This window comes from Andrographis paniculata, unplaced genomic scaffold (assembly GCF_009805555.1).
Source record: "Andrographis paniculata isolate CXL003 unplaced genomic scaffold, ASM980555v1 Contig70END, whole genome shotgun sequence".
Taxonomy (NCBI): Eukaryota; Viridiplantae; Streptophyta; class Magnoliopsida; order Lamiales; family Acanthaceae; genus Andrographis; species Andrographis paniculata.
Window position 1 is genome coordinate 2,968,861 of NW_026137607.1, and position 13,345 is coordinate 2,982,205.

General features: G+C 32.4%; 1 protein-coding gene across 1 annotated transcript; it reads right to left on the bottom strand.

Annotated features, from left to right (window-relative positions):
• Positions 1-609: 609 nt before the first annotated feature.
• On the bottom strand, positions 610-9,861 carry LOC127264491 (phenylalanine--tRNA ligase beta subunit, cytoplasmic). Its single transcript, XM_051294047.1, has 19 exons — positions 9,708-9,861; positions 9,571-9,626; positions 9,316-9,419; positions 9,012-9,141; positions 8,806-8,921; positions 8,503-8,569; positions 8,043-8,084; positions 7,484-7,525; positions 7,291-7,367; positions 3,444-3,570; positions 3,193-3,360; positions 2,584-2,712; positions 2,386-2,487; positions 2,115-2,249; positions 1,949-2,023; positions 1,458-1,565; positions 1,156-1,251; positions 986-1,069; positions 610-900 (listed from the first exon to the last, which is right to left on the bottom strand). Exons 1-19 carry the CDS (start codon positions 9,763-9,765, stop codon positions 832-834), a joined length of 1,785 nt encoding a protein of 594 aa, XP_051150004.1. The 5' UTR covers positions 9,766-9,861; the 3' UTR covers positions 610-831.
• Between the last annotated feature and the right edge of the window lie 3,484 nt (positions 9,862-13,345).

Consider the following 13,345-nt stretch of genomic DNA (forward strand, 5'->3'; position numbering starts at 1 on the left):
AACTTCACAATTTCTTGGACATTTGTACAGAAATGGCTAATGCAAACCCGAATGAAGGGCCTTTAATTTGCTAGTTAGGGTGTAGGGTGTGTGTGTTTGTGGGTTTGGGATTTTGGGTTTAGATTTTTTACTCTTGAATTTGAATTTGAATAATTGTTTGATGTAATATAAATAGACATTAAAGTGATGTTTTGAATGTAAAATAAATTTATAGTATAATATAAAAAAAAAAATTAATTATTTGATATAAAATTTTTTTAAGAAAAAAGAAAAATCCGAATAGTAAACTAAAAAAAAAAAAACACAACCTTCAACCTTAGATATTTCATAAGCTATGGATCACTTGGCACATATGCGTTGTTGTTCCTGGTATGAAGATTTATACTACAGAAATATTTTTGGAACTTTCTTGCTTATCAACAAATTTTCATTTTTATTTTCATATTTTAAACATCTCATCGAATACTTATTTTAACTTACAAAATATTACTTCAAATAATAATTTTTTACCATTTTAAAATCTTTTCATTACTCCAAAATTGTATTATATGAAAATAACCTTAAAGCAACTGATGCTTTGATTATTGCAACAGGATTATGTTCAGCACATATAATAATAACAGTATGATAATAATAATCTCTGAACAGATTCAATTTCACCATCATCTCAAATTATACAAAAATGTAATGCAACCAACCAGAAGTCAACCGATAAATAATAGTGTTTGCTTGATCTCAACTAAATTATGGCAAGAATAGAAGAACAAGAGGCATCCAAAAATGAAGAATCAAACCACACCCTTCCATTCTTCAAGGTCAAGGATGCACCTTCTAGAGGAAGCTCTCGACGTCCATCTCCACAAAGGAGCATGGGTCTGGAATATCAAAGTTTTCCAACACCTGGAAGAGGAATTCCGACAAACGTGGAGTCATCCAAGATCGAATCAACCAAAACCAAAACACAAGGGATTGTACCCATTCATACCTGCGGATGCACAATCCCGAATGTTCCAATTTGCTTTCCTTTGTTAATGATGCTTGCTTGTCTGCCAGGAAGAAACTCGGGGTCCTGAAACAAGTATAACAATTTAGCCCGTTGGTATGACCAGAAACCCAACAACAGACAAAATACTAAATAGGCAGGTAGGGACATACATCTGAACTCTGAATATAGTAGCCCGTCTTATCCCCAGGGGATACAAATGGTGTTCCAATCATCTCCATGACTCTATCCACAAGACCGTGTATCAACTGAAAACAAAATGGCCAACAAGAAAATTGCATCACATTTTCAAATTCTAGTTGTGATATTCTTTACAGAACCAAGTCAATAATCAAATTGTTAGCATTAATAGCATATAAAAGGGTAATCATGAATAAAGTTCATGACTCATCTATCACCGTGATGTGATGTGATGTGATGATGATAAAAATAATAATAATTTACAAGTAATAACCTCAAATCCAGAGGTAGCTCCACAGTATAAAGCTGCAAGATGAAGACGGTTTGACGCACCAACATCCTTTGCCTCATCTAATAGCACCACATCACCTACTTCAAAAATCTAACCAAAAAGGAAAGTCCAGCAGTCAAATAATAAGTTAATTTTGAATAATATATATATTGTTTACAAGAATTTTTAAATCTGTCCTAGATATATCATAGCAATAGTTCCAGTTTCTATGAATCCAAATTACCCAAACAATGCCCGACATAGTCCACTTTGAATAAGGAGTTATACCAGCGTAGAAGAAAAGATGTGATGTAGAAAGTAGAAATTAGTACAGTGCGTATCAAGCCAACAACTTTAAGCTATATTTACAAAATAATGATAAGCTAAACAACTTCCATGATTTATACTTATTATTCCTCTTCGTGGGGAATGAATGGAGTTGAATTACGAAGGAAAATAAAAATAATAAAAAAATCACAAGGCATCTCACATACTTTTATGGGTTTTGGATGGTCCTTATTGTGTCCAACAGTTTTCAGTATGCCAGGCATAAGACTAGTGCGCACAGCCTGAAAAGTAGAGAGCAAAGACCTTTTAAGTTAGGTAAAATGTAGGGGGAAAAAATGCTGCAATCAGGTTAATAGTTCATATGTAACAAACCTCAAAATCAGCTGAACGAGGGTTTCCAATAATTGCTCCTGTTGATTTATCATCTTTGCGGTTAAGCATTGTGAAATTTTCTTTGTAGGAGCAGAGTATCCAGGTTAACACCTCCGCATAACCAATCATGGCAATCTAAGGATAAGCAAAATTTCAAGATCCCATTACACACAACAACCCATGATGAAATTATTAACATAGAAGGTTGAATTTTTACTGACATAGGAACGATGATCAGAAACAACTGGATAGATGCTTGTATAATTCCTACCTCAGCTCGAATAAGATCTTTGAACTCATTCAATGACTGTGGTTTCAGCGATGGAAATTTGATCTTTGGAATTTCATTATAACCATAAGCAATTGCCACATCCTTGAATGCAAGATGAAGAGAAAACGCCAAAATTAAGGACAATCACAGGCAGATAAAGCTGGTATTTGGCGCAATAAAAGAAGCAAAAACAAGTACCTCTGCAACATCACAAGGATGAAGAATGTCACTTCTTGTGGGAGGAACAGATATTGTGAAGATCGTCTCTTTGCAGTCCAATATCGAGTGCTTAGCATGTAATTGCATTTTATTCAACAAGTGAGAAACCTGCAATTCTATCCCAGTCAATGCAAGCTCCAAAGATTTATTTTGTTATGATTACAGCAAACACATGAAGATGGTACTAATCTGTATGAATAACTTCAATCACAGCAAGGAGATACATATTAAACCAGAAAAGAAACAAAAGACAAAGAAAACAAACTGTGCTACAGTTATTACATATACAACAAACAGCCAAATGAGAAATCCTTCAGGTAAAGACTGTAGTATATACTTCTTTCAATAAAACACAGAGCAATGGTAGGGTTTAGCAAATGCTACTTTGTCTTACACAACAGTAGGGACAACATATATAATACATGAAATAGTATTATCTATCTCCATAATTTTTGACAGCACACTAGAAATAATTTGTGATGAAACACATTGCATTAAAAAGGACAAAATTACAGATAAACCAACTTGAAAAATATAGCTAAGGCTAAAACTAAGAGAAGTAAAATAGATCAAGGGACAGAAAGTGACCTCATCAGCTGGAAGAGGAACACCAACTACACTGGAAATGTAAGATAAGGGGACCTCCATTTGGTAAAGCGCCAAATCAGGGCAAACATATGATGTTCCATTAGAGTATATTACTTCAACTGGTTCAACCTCAAACTTGTTCTCACAATAGACTGAAAACATGGTTACCTGCATGCCAATAGGCAATCATAAAAATGAAGAGAGATAGCCAGTGCCAAAAATGAGAGGCATCTTTCAGTCTTGCTCATTACCATTGTGTTCAAAACAATATTGGCTTTCGTCAAATCAGTTGCAGTGCATTCAATAAAAACATTCTTGGTCTTCAAACTAATCGCTGACTGTGAACCATTAATAATTGGAGGCAATGACAAAACGGTTCTGCATTAAAGGAACAGCTTTCTTCAGATATGGAAAAAACAGAACATCATTAAAAGAAAACTTTCCAGGAGTCGACAGTAAGATGTAGTGATTATCAACAAGCGCAGATATAATTGAGATACTATTATGGTCTATTAATCCAAGCCAATAATCAAGCCGAGCAAGCTTGGGGATTTGATGGCTGATTGCTGAAATTATGGAACCTGCTCTATCCTGTGTAATAGTTGTATATTCATGATGGGTATTATTAGTACTTGGTTAGTGTTGATTAGTGTTACATCAAATTTGTGTCTATCCATTTTCCCCTGAATGTATGTATATACTCAAGTAATTGAAGTGTAAAGGGAGTAAGACAATTCAGTCTTTGATCCAAAAACTTATCATAGTATTAGAGCTGATTATGTGAATTCTCAGCCTTTCAAAGTTTTCTAACTTGATGTTCTTCTTGGGGATTATGTTGATCAATTTAGTTTTAAGATATCCTTTTTGGGTCAATCATATTGTGGTTGGTAGTTGTTTTTGCAATTTGGTCTCTTATTGTATTCTTTGAAAGAATATTTGTGGAAAACTTTTTGGAAAAAACACATACAGAATCTTTGGGTATGAAGCTAATTGGAATAAATTATGCAGCATGGGAAATTCAATTTAGGATGTTCCTAAAATGGAAAGAAGTTTGGAGTCATATCCATGGGTCTTCTACAGCACCTGAAGATGGGAAGTCAATGGGAGGCAAAGGTTGCTAGTACTATTACTTGGATTTTAGCATCTATTGAACTCAAATGATGAACAATTTATGCTCCTTTAATACATAAATAAGATGTGGGGTAATTTGAAGCATGTATATCATAAGATAATAAGATTTCAACTTGAACTAGTAACTACAACCAAGATGCCTCCTCTCTATTGAGCAGTATTATTTTGGATTCATTCATTTATGGAGCTAATATAATGGTATAATTGATTCTAAAGTTCCATGGAAAGCCTCAGTCAGAGTGAAGGCAGTACGTGAAGATAGTAAATGTGAACAACTTCTAATGAAACTGAGAACTGAATTAGAAGTGGTGAGAGTTGGACTGGTAAGTAGAAATCCAATCCCCTCTTTAGATGTATGTCTTGGTGACTTGTTGTGTGAAGAACAGAAAGTGGCTAGACAACTGTCAACAGGTACAGAAAAGGCTGAAGTTCATGTTGCCTATGCTGCTCGGGAGGAATTGCTAATTGCATCGAGCTGCTACATTCTGATAATAGTAGGGGATATATGTCACAAGGCTTTCTGACATTTTAGCAACATAAAAGCATTATATCTCTACAATCAAGCCCTTATAACCCTCAACAAACTAGGGTGTCTAAACATAAAAATCGTCATTTGTTGGATATACTATGAACCTTACTCTTGGAATCTTCAGTTTCACCTGAATTTTGGTAGAAGCTGTCCCTACAATTTATTCGATCAGGCAACCATCTGCATTCTCAACAGTTGAATTTCAATTCTCCTTATTACCGTATTTTTGGTGTGCATCTTGATTATATGCCTTACACACATTCTAAGGTCAGTGTTGTTCACTTGCCTCCTTATAGGCGCTACAAACTTAAAACTCAAGCTTCAAAATGTGTGTTTAGGGGTTACAATACAACTCATAATGGTCTTTTTATGTTATGATGCCAATGCTAATTCTCTAGACATTTCTCAGAATGCATTTTCTTTTATTATTCTTTTTTTGAAAAGGAGTATTACTTTCCATACAATGTTTCTATACATGAAGGTGTTATTCTCATTAGCTTTGAAGCCAACATACTGATGTAAACCAAGGGTTTCTTATCAAAAATATAGGCGTCATCATCACAACCTTTTTCTTGATCCAAATCCAAATTTTGCTCCTACTTCTCTTACGACTCTGAGTCTTTGCCATCCAACTGATAAGTATGGTTTCTCTTCCACTATAACAGACACTACAATTCCTATATCCTATTCACAGGCAACTAAACAAGCATATTGGGTGAACAAGTATGAGCAAAGAACATTAAGCTCTTCAAGTGAATAATACTTGGGATATTATATTGCCCCGATGATATCAAGTTCATTTGTTGCAAATGGGTGTATTCTCCTAATTAAGAGCTAATCGCTTACTGAAAGATAAGGCTTGTCCAGTGGCTCCCCGTCATAGGCAAGAGTATGAAGTGGATTATGGGGAGACCTCTGCTCCTCTAGCAAAGATGACCATAGTTATACCTGTTATAGCTTTTAGTAATTCTACAAGCTTATGACAGATAGAAGTTCAGAATGTTCTTTTACATGGGCAACTTCAAGAAAATTTATATGACTCCCCCTTTAAGGTTAATTTCTACACCTTTTCATGTTCTACACTTATTAGCTTATCATCCGTTCAGAATCAGTGTGACTCCTTTTTTCTCTTTGCCAGTCTGCTAAAGGACTTGTTTTGCTTTTAGTATATGTTGATGATATTGTTATCATAGGGAATGACTCTGAATTTATAGCTCAAACTTTATGAGAATCTTCAACATTCCTTTCGAATAAAGGACTTGCGTCTTCTATGATAATTTTTGGGGTCTCAAAGTACAATCTACTCCAACTAGAACTTTATTACTCAACATAAATGTATCTAAGAATTGATTGCTTTGGCTAGTCTCTTGGCAGTAAATGTTAAAGATAACCATGATGAGGGTGGTTTTCTCTCAGGCCCACTTTACATAGACAATTGATGGGAAGCCTCAACTATCTAACTATAACTCTGCCCAATATTTCCTTTGTAAGTCAAAAAGTTAGCCAGTTTATGCAATCACTTACACACCACCATCTGATCATTGTTCGTTGCATTATTCGTGTACAAGGATCTCCCTATTGTGAACCTTTTTCTTCTCTGGAAATTCTCCTATACATTTGGTTGCTTATAGCGATGCTAAGGGTTGGCTATTCGAATACTAGGCATTTCATTATTGGTTGGTGTATGTTTCTTGGTAATTATTTTATTTATTGGAAAAGAAAAAGGCAAGATATGATGTTTAAGTCCTCCACTGAATCAGAGTATCATGCCGTGTCATTTGCATGTTCTGAGATCATTTGGCATCGAGGCCTCTTTGGCAGGATTAAATTCCCCCAACTAGAGCCTACTCCAATTATGTTTATAATACTAGTGCTATTCAAATTGAAGCTAATCCCATCTTTCATGAGTGTACAAAACATATTGAAGTTGATTGTCATTCTATCCAAGAAGCATACGATGCTTATTCATCTCTCTTCCCCATATCGTCAGATCTTCACATTGCTGAATACTTTCTCTCAGCATCTGGTTGACAAATTGATGGTCAACCAGCATCAACTGGGGGGGGGGGGGGGGGGGGGGGGATACCAAGGGCAGAGTAGGCAACAATTAAGGTTTACTAGTCTCAAGGCCATGATCAAGGCCAGAAAGTTACTGTCTTTGATGGCTGAAACTATAGGATCTGCCTTATCATGTGTAATAGTTGTGTATCGGTGTTAGATATTATTAGATTTAATTAGTACTAGGCATTAAATTTGTGTCTATCCATTTCAATCTTATGAATGTCTATACATACTCACGAATTATTGTGTAAGGGAGGTAATACAATTCAGTCCTTGATCTAAAAACTTGCCAATGATAACACTATTTCGTAAAGTTAGACACATAAGCAAGGAAAATAACTATAATGTTATTGAGATTATTAAACAAATCAGACTACCTGTTATGATCATATATGACAGGGAAGACTGGTGATTCCTCAATAATATGCAAGAATTTCTTCAATTTCAAATCAGACTGCCAAATGATATAACAAAAAGCTATACTTAAAAAACTGAAATCAATAGCAAACAAACACATGAGAGAATGCTAACTAGAATAAGAAAAGATGTGAATTGCAACATAGGATAAACCTTGTAATACTCCATTAACTCATCTGCTCTGAAGTTTTTCACCTGTACAAAATCAGATTCAACCATTTCAATTTCAACATAATATATGCTATGAGACTGTAGATTAAAAAGTTGATCACAAAGAACAAAGAACCCAAAACACTAGCCTGAACACACATACAATAATATTGACACTAAGAGCAAGTGAACTACAGGAAAAAGCCTTTTCAGCCCTATTGAAACATATATAAACAAATATATTTACACATGACAATACATGAAATACACGAAAGAGCATATCCATATCGAATATTGATCTAACTACATAAAATATAAGGGTGTGTTTGGGTTTGTGTTTTTTATATTTATTTTGTGTTTAGCTAGTGGTTGGATGTGAAGTTTTGTGAGAGAAATTAATATATTTTTATTGGGAACCGTGGCTATGCATAGTAAAGAAAATGGAAAAAAAAAAACTAAGAAAGAACAGGAACAAAGGAAATCAAGAACAAAATGTGGCAGTAATATTTGATTTATCATAAGAGAGTGCTAGATTCAGTATTGATCAAACAAAAATAAGTACCTGTTTCAGTGGAACAAAGTTTATTTCTGTTGGTGGCAATGCCTGAAATTCAAGCAGACCCCATTCAGTGATCCTTAATTTCATACCAGAAAAACAAACTACAATCTCAAAATGGAATACAATGAGGTATGAAGAAGGGTAAGAATATGAAGTTGGAACTATCATCCTGCTGTAATTGATACAAATTAACATGTAAAAATAAAAAATAAAAAATAAAAAATTAATAATAATAACAATAAAAACAACAGCAACAACAACAATAACAACAACAACAATAATAAGTAAGCAGAGTGGATTGTTGATCTCAACATCAAAATTATATTGCTAAAAACTCCATACTAAACAGCATAACAAGCTTCTTACAGATTGAAGGTGCTAATAGAGAAAAATCAGCGGAAATGGTATGGATCCCAATTAGAGTAATCATAGGCCATGCTTACTTTACAGTATTACACAGTACCTCATATGTGAAAGGCCCATCAATTTTGTCCAAGTCATGTGTTCCTATAGCAACCAGAGTTCTTCGTCTGCAGAGAGAAACATACGAGAAAAGAAAAACAAAAGGGAAATATGAGAAAGTTCCAAATACAAGGTGCTCACCCATACCACAATCCTTAACAAAGCATTCTATTGAATAACAAACTATAATTGTTAATATAAGTTCATGAACTAAAAACTTCTTATAAAAAGAAACCATCTTCTCATTGGCAGGAATCAGTTAGGAGATATTCAATGGTTAAATGAGAGACATCAACAGCATTACCGGCAGATATTTTGATGGAGTCGATCTTGCAGATCAATGAAGCTATTGTACCGAGCCTCATCAAAAGTAACACCTCTCAATACGGCACACACAATATATTTACGAATCCTTGATGTCTGCAGTGATAGAAATTACATCCAGCACAATTTAAGAAAATAGGAATAATCAATAGATAAAAACACCAAGTTGGCTTGAGAAATGCAAACCTCCGGTTGCACGTGCATTTTGCACATAGATTCCTTTTTTATGCTTGCCAAATGATAGGTAGGAATTGGATCGACCCCATTAAAGATACGAAGGGCTTGTGCCAATCCCTCCAGACAAAGTAGATCATATCTGTCACAAAATTAAAATCCAACGAAAGTAAAGTCACCATTTGTGCGCGCGCGCAGGCTGATCCAGCAAAGCACTCATACAAATTGTGATCATTCCCCCAAACTTGTAACTAATCCACATTACTAGTTAGAAGAAGTGCAAATTGATTAATCCAGCAATTCAATATCAATTTACCGATTTGCAGGGACATCAATTTTGTATATAACTTCGTCGTCATTAGACGACTCTGTCTCTTCTTCCAAGTGCTTCTCTTTCCGAATAATCGCCTTTTCGGTGGTCTGGGAGCATAAAAATTCGACACCAGAAGGTTTAAAAAAAAAAAAAACTTGCTATGAAGATTGCAGAATGCTGAGAACGGAAAATATCAAAAATTGAGTCAAGGAAGTAGCGAAAACTGAATCGGAATTTTAGCCGCCATCACCTACATACCACATCATCGAGTTCAATGCCGAACTTAAAGCACAAATCTTCAAACTCTTCTTGAGCTGCACGAAACAACAGTCGGATAACAAGAAAATGAAACAAGGCAAGGGCAGGAAAAATGAAGAAGCAGTATAGTGACTGACTGTAGGTGCGGCCTAGGGCTTGAAAGAGGCGATCTCTGCCGACGCTGACGGTTGGCATGGCGGCGAATGCAGGCGCCGGGATGGATGGAGGGAGGTTGAAATGGTGGCGACGCGACGCGAGGAAGGCCTTGGAATTTATTTACGTTGGGCTGCAAAAAAGTCTTGAAGGTAAAAATAAAAAATAAATAAATAAATAAAAAGGCCATATAGAGGTTTTGCTGCTGTTCAGCCCACCCATTGTGGCCAGCCCAAGTGCATGCTATTACTGTTATGTTACTGTTACTAGCGATGAAATATTATTAAAAAATATTTAACATACCAAACAAATATACTAGAAAAATGCTGAAAAATATTTGTTCAATAAGGATAAGAGTTTTGAAATTTATTTTAGTTTGGAGAAATTTTGATATTGAATTTCTTTAAATTATTTTTTTATTGTAAATATTATATAGGAAATAACGTAGAAATAAAATATTAATTAATATTTATACATTCAATTTAATTTTAAAAATAAAGTAATCTAGATATAATAATATTTCCTCTGTCTACACATAAAAATTAAACATTTATTTCGGCGCAGTATTTAAAAAATAATAATATTTTAATTATAATTAGTAGTTAAAAATAGTATAATGATATTTTTAGTCTTGTTTTTTTTTTTAAAAGTAACGATGATATTTAATTAAATGTTTACTTTGTAATTGGAATCACAAAATAGAAATATGTATACTTTCTAACCGGACGGAGGGAGTATAAGTATAATTTTACATAATAAAAAAATAAAAAATAGGGAAAATTTATATTTGGTCTCAATATAACCAAAATTTATCAATTTTGGTCTCAATATAAAAATCTTATCAATTTTGGTCTCAATATAACCAAAACTTATCATTTTTAGTCCCAACATAACCAAAACTCATCATTCTTGGTCCCAATATAAATTTTTTATCAATTTTAGTTCCAATATAACCAAAACTCATCATTTTTTGTCCTAATATAATCAAATATTATCTTTTTTGGTCCCACCGTCAACATACCGACAGAAAATGCTGACGTGTACTTGCAAGATTGTGCAATTTTTTCGAATATAAATTTAAGGTTTGATTTCTTCTCACATCAACATTTTCCATCGGTTTGTTGACGGTGGGACTAAAAAAGATAAAGTTTGATTATATTGGGACAAAAATGATGAGTTTTGGTTATATTGAGACTAAAATTGATAAAAAAATTTGTATTGGGACCAAAAATGATGAGTTGGTTATATTGTAACCAAAATTGATAAAAATTTTATATTGGGATCAAAATTGATGAGTTTTGGTTATATCGAGACTAAAAAAGATTTTTTTCCAAAAAAATATTATTTTTTATATATTATAGAATAATTTAAATTACAATTATATATTTTTCATAATACTCTCTCTGTCGCATAACAATACAACATATGTTTCATTTTTGTCTGTCCTATAATAATTGATATTTTTTTATTTTTGGTAAAACTTAATCAATACATACTTAACATATATAAATCAATTTAATTAACTACATAATACTCTCTCCGTCCTAAACACCGTGCAATATTTGTGTATAGCGCGAGAATTTAGATGGGAGTATTAAATATTATACTTTGACATAATTTGGATATTAAGTGATGTGATTGGAGGGAGAATGATTATTTATTTATTTTATTTGATAGATGTAATGGGATAAAATGAAGTGTATATTAATATATGTATATAACTATTATTAATTATTTCTAAATTTGGAAATGTTCAGTGAGTTTGGGACAAATAAAAAATATATATATCACAGGATGTTTGGGACATAATATCATAAATCATATAGGATTCATTCAAAATCCTTTTATTTCTATATTTCCTAAAAAAATAAATATTTTTTTATCAAATTAGTTTATATTAATTATAAATAAATAAAATTATTTTTTTATTTACTTATATTATATTCCCTCAATCCCACTAAATTGGTCCACTTTTCCATTTTTAATTGTCCCACCAAATTAGTCTATTTTTTTATTTAGTAATAATTAACAACATAAAATACAATTAAAACATTAATTAATCTAATTACTTTTACAAAATAAATTACTCCCTCATTTCCACCATATTAATATATTTTTTCTTTTTAATTTATTTTATAAAATTAGTCCATTTTTCTAATATAATATTAATTAAAATGAAAATTTAATTACATTTAGTTAAACTATTATTTTTTCTAACTTTATTGTATATTTGATTGCAAATTTGAGAGTTGAATTAGAAATTTGAATAATAAAAATTAAAGGGTAAACTGTTTTTTTTAGTCTCGTAACTGGACCCCTTATCATTTTAGTCCCGTAAGTGGAGCCTGTCGCAAACTAGTCTCATAAGTGAAAAATTTCCGTTGTTTTAGTCCTCCGGCGCCGGTGACGCCCGCGTGGCTTGCTGACGTGTCCGCCAGGTGTCGCTGACCTGGCGGACATGTGGATTTTTTAATTTTTTTTTCATTTTTTAAAATTTTTTTTTAAAACTTATTTTTAATTTTATTTGTATTTTTTTATTTTTTTATTTGGTCCAATTAAAAATAAATAAATAAATAGAATGAAAAAAAATAAATAAATCCACGTGTCCGCCAGGTGTCGCTGACCTGGCGGACATGTGGATTTTTTAATTTTTTTTTCATTTTTTAAAATTTTTTTTTAAAACTTATTTTTAATTTTATTTGTATTTTTTTATTTTTTTATTTGGTCCAATTAAAAATAAATAAATAAATAGAATGAAAAAAAATAAATAAATCCACGTGTCCGCCAGGTGTCGCTGACCTGGCGGGACACCTGGCGGACATGTCACCTCCGGCGAGCCACGCGGGCGTCTTCGGCGCTGGAGGACTAAAACAGCGAAAAATCTTCACTTATAGGACTAGTTTGCGACATGCTCCACTTACGGGACTAAAATGATAAAGGGGTCCAGTTACGGGACTAAAAAAACAGTTTATCCAAAATTAAAATAAATATTTAATATAAATATAAATAGATATTTTTGTAATGTTTAAAATCTTCAATTATTTTTTAATGTAATACTAAAAAAAAGAAGTTAATGTTTGATTTGGTATAATGTGATTGGAAAATTAGTTAATAGTGAAATTTGATTTTGAATTTGTTTTATCCATAAATTTGGTATACTAAATTATTAATATGGTATCGGATGGTAAAATATCAAACTAAAATTTTTTATACGGGGTTGTTTGGCAATCAGCTTATAACTTTTAGCTGTTAGCGTTTAGCTGATTCAATTAGTTGGTTTGACTAGCTGATTCAATTAGTTGGTTTGACTAGCTGATTCAATTAGTTGGTTTGACTAGCTGATTCAATTAGTTGGTTTGACTAGCTGATTCAATTAGTTGTTTGTATAAAAGTATTTGGTAAAATAGATGTTTGATATTAGCTGTAAAATGACAACTACGGACATTTATATTTTAACTTTTAAAATTTTTTAATTGTGTTTTTTAGTTTTAAAAATTTTAAATTTTTTATTATTAATTATTTGAAATTACGAATGTGTTGTAAAATATTTTTTAATTAATTTTAGATTGAGAAAAATAATAGTATATACTTTTATTAAGAAATATGAATATTTTTTACTAAG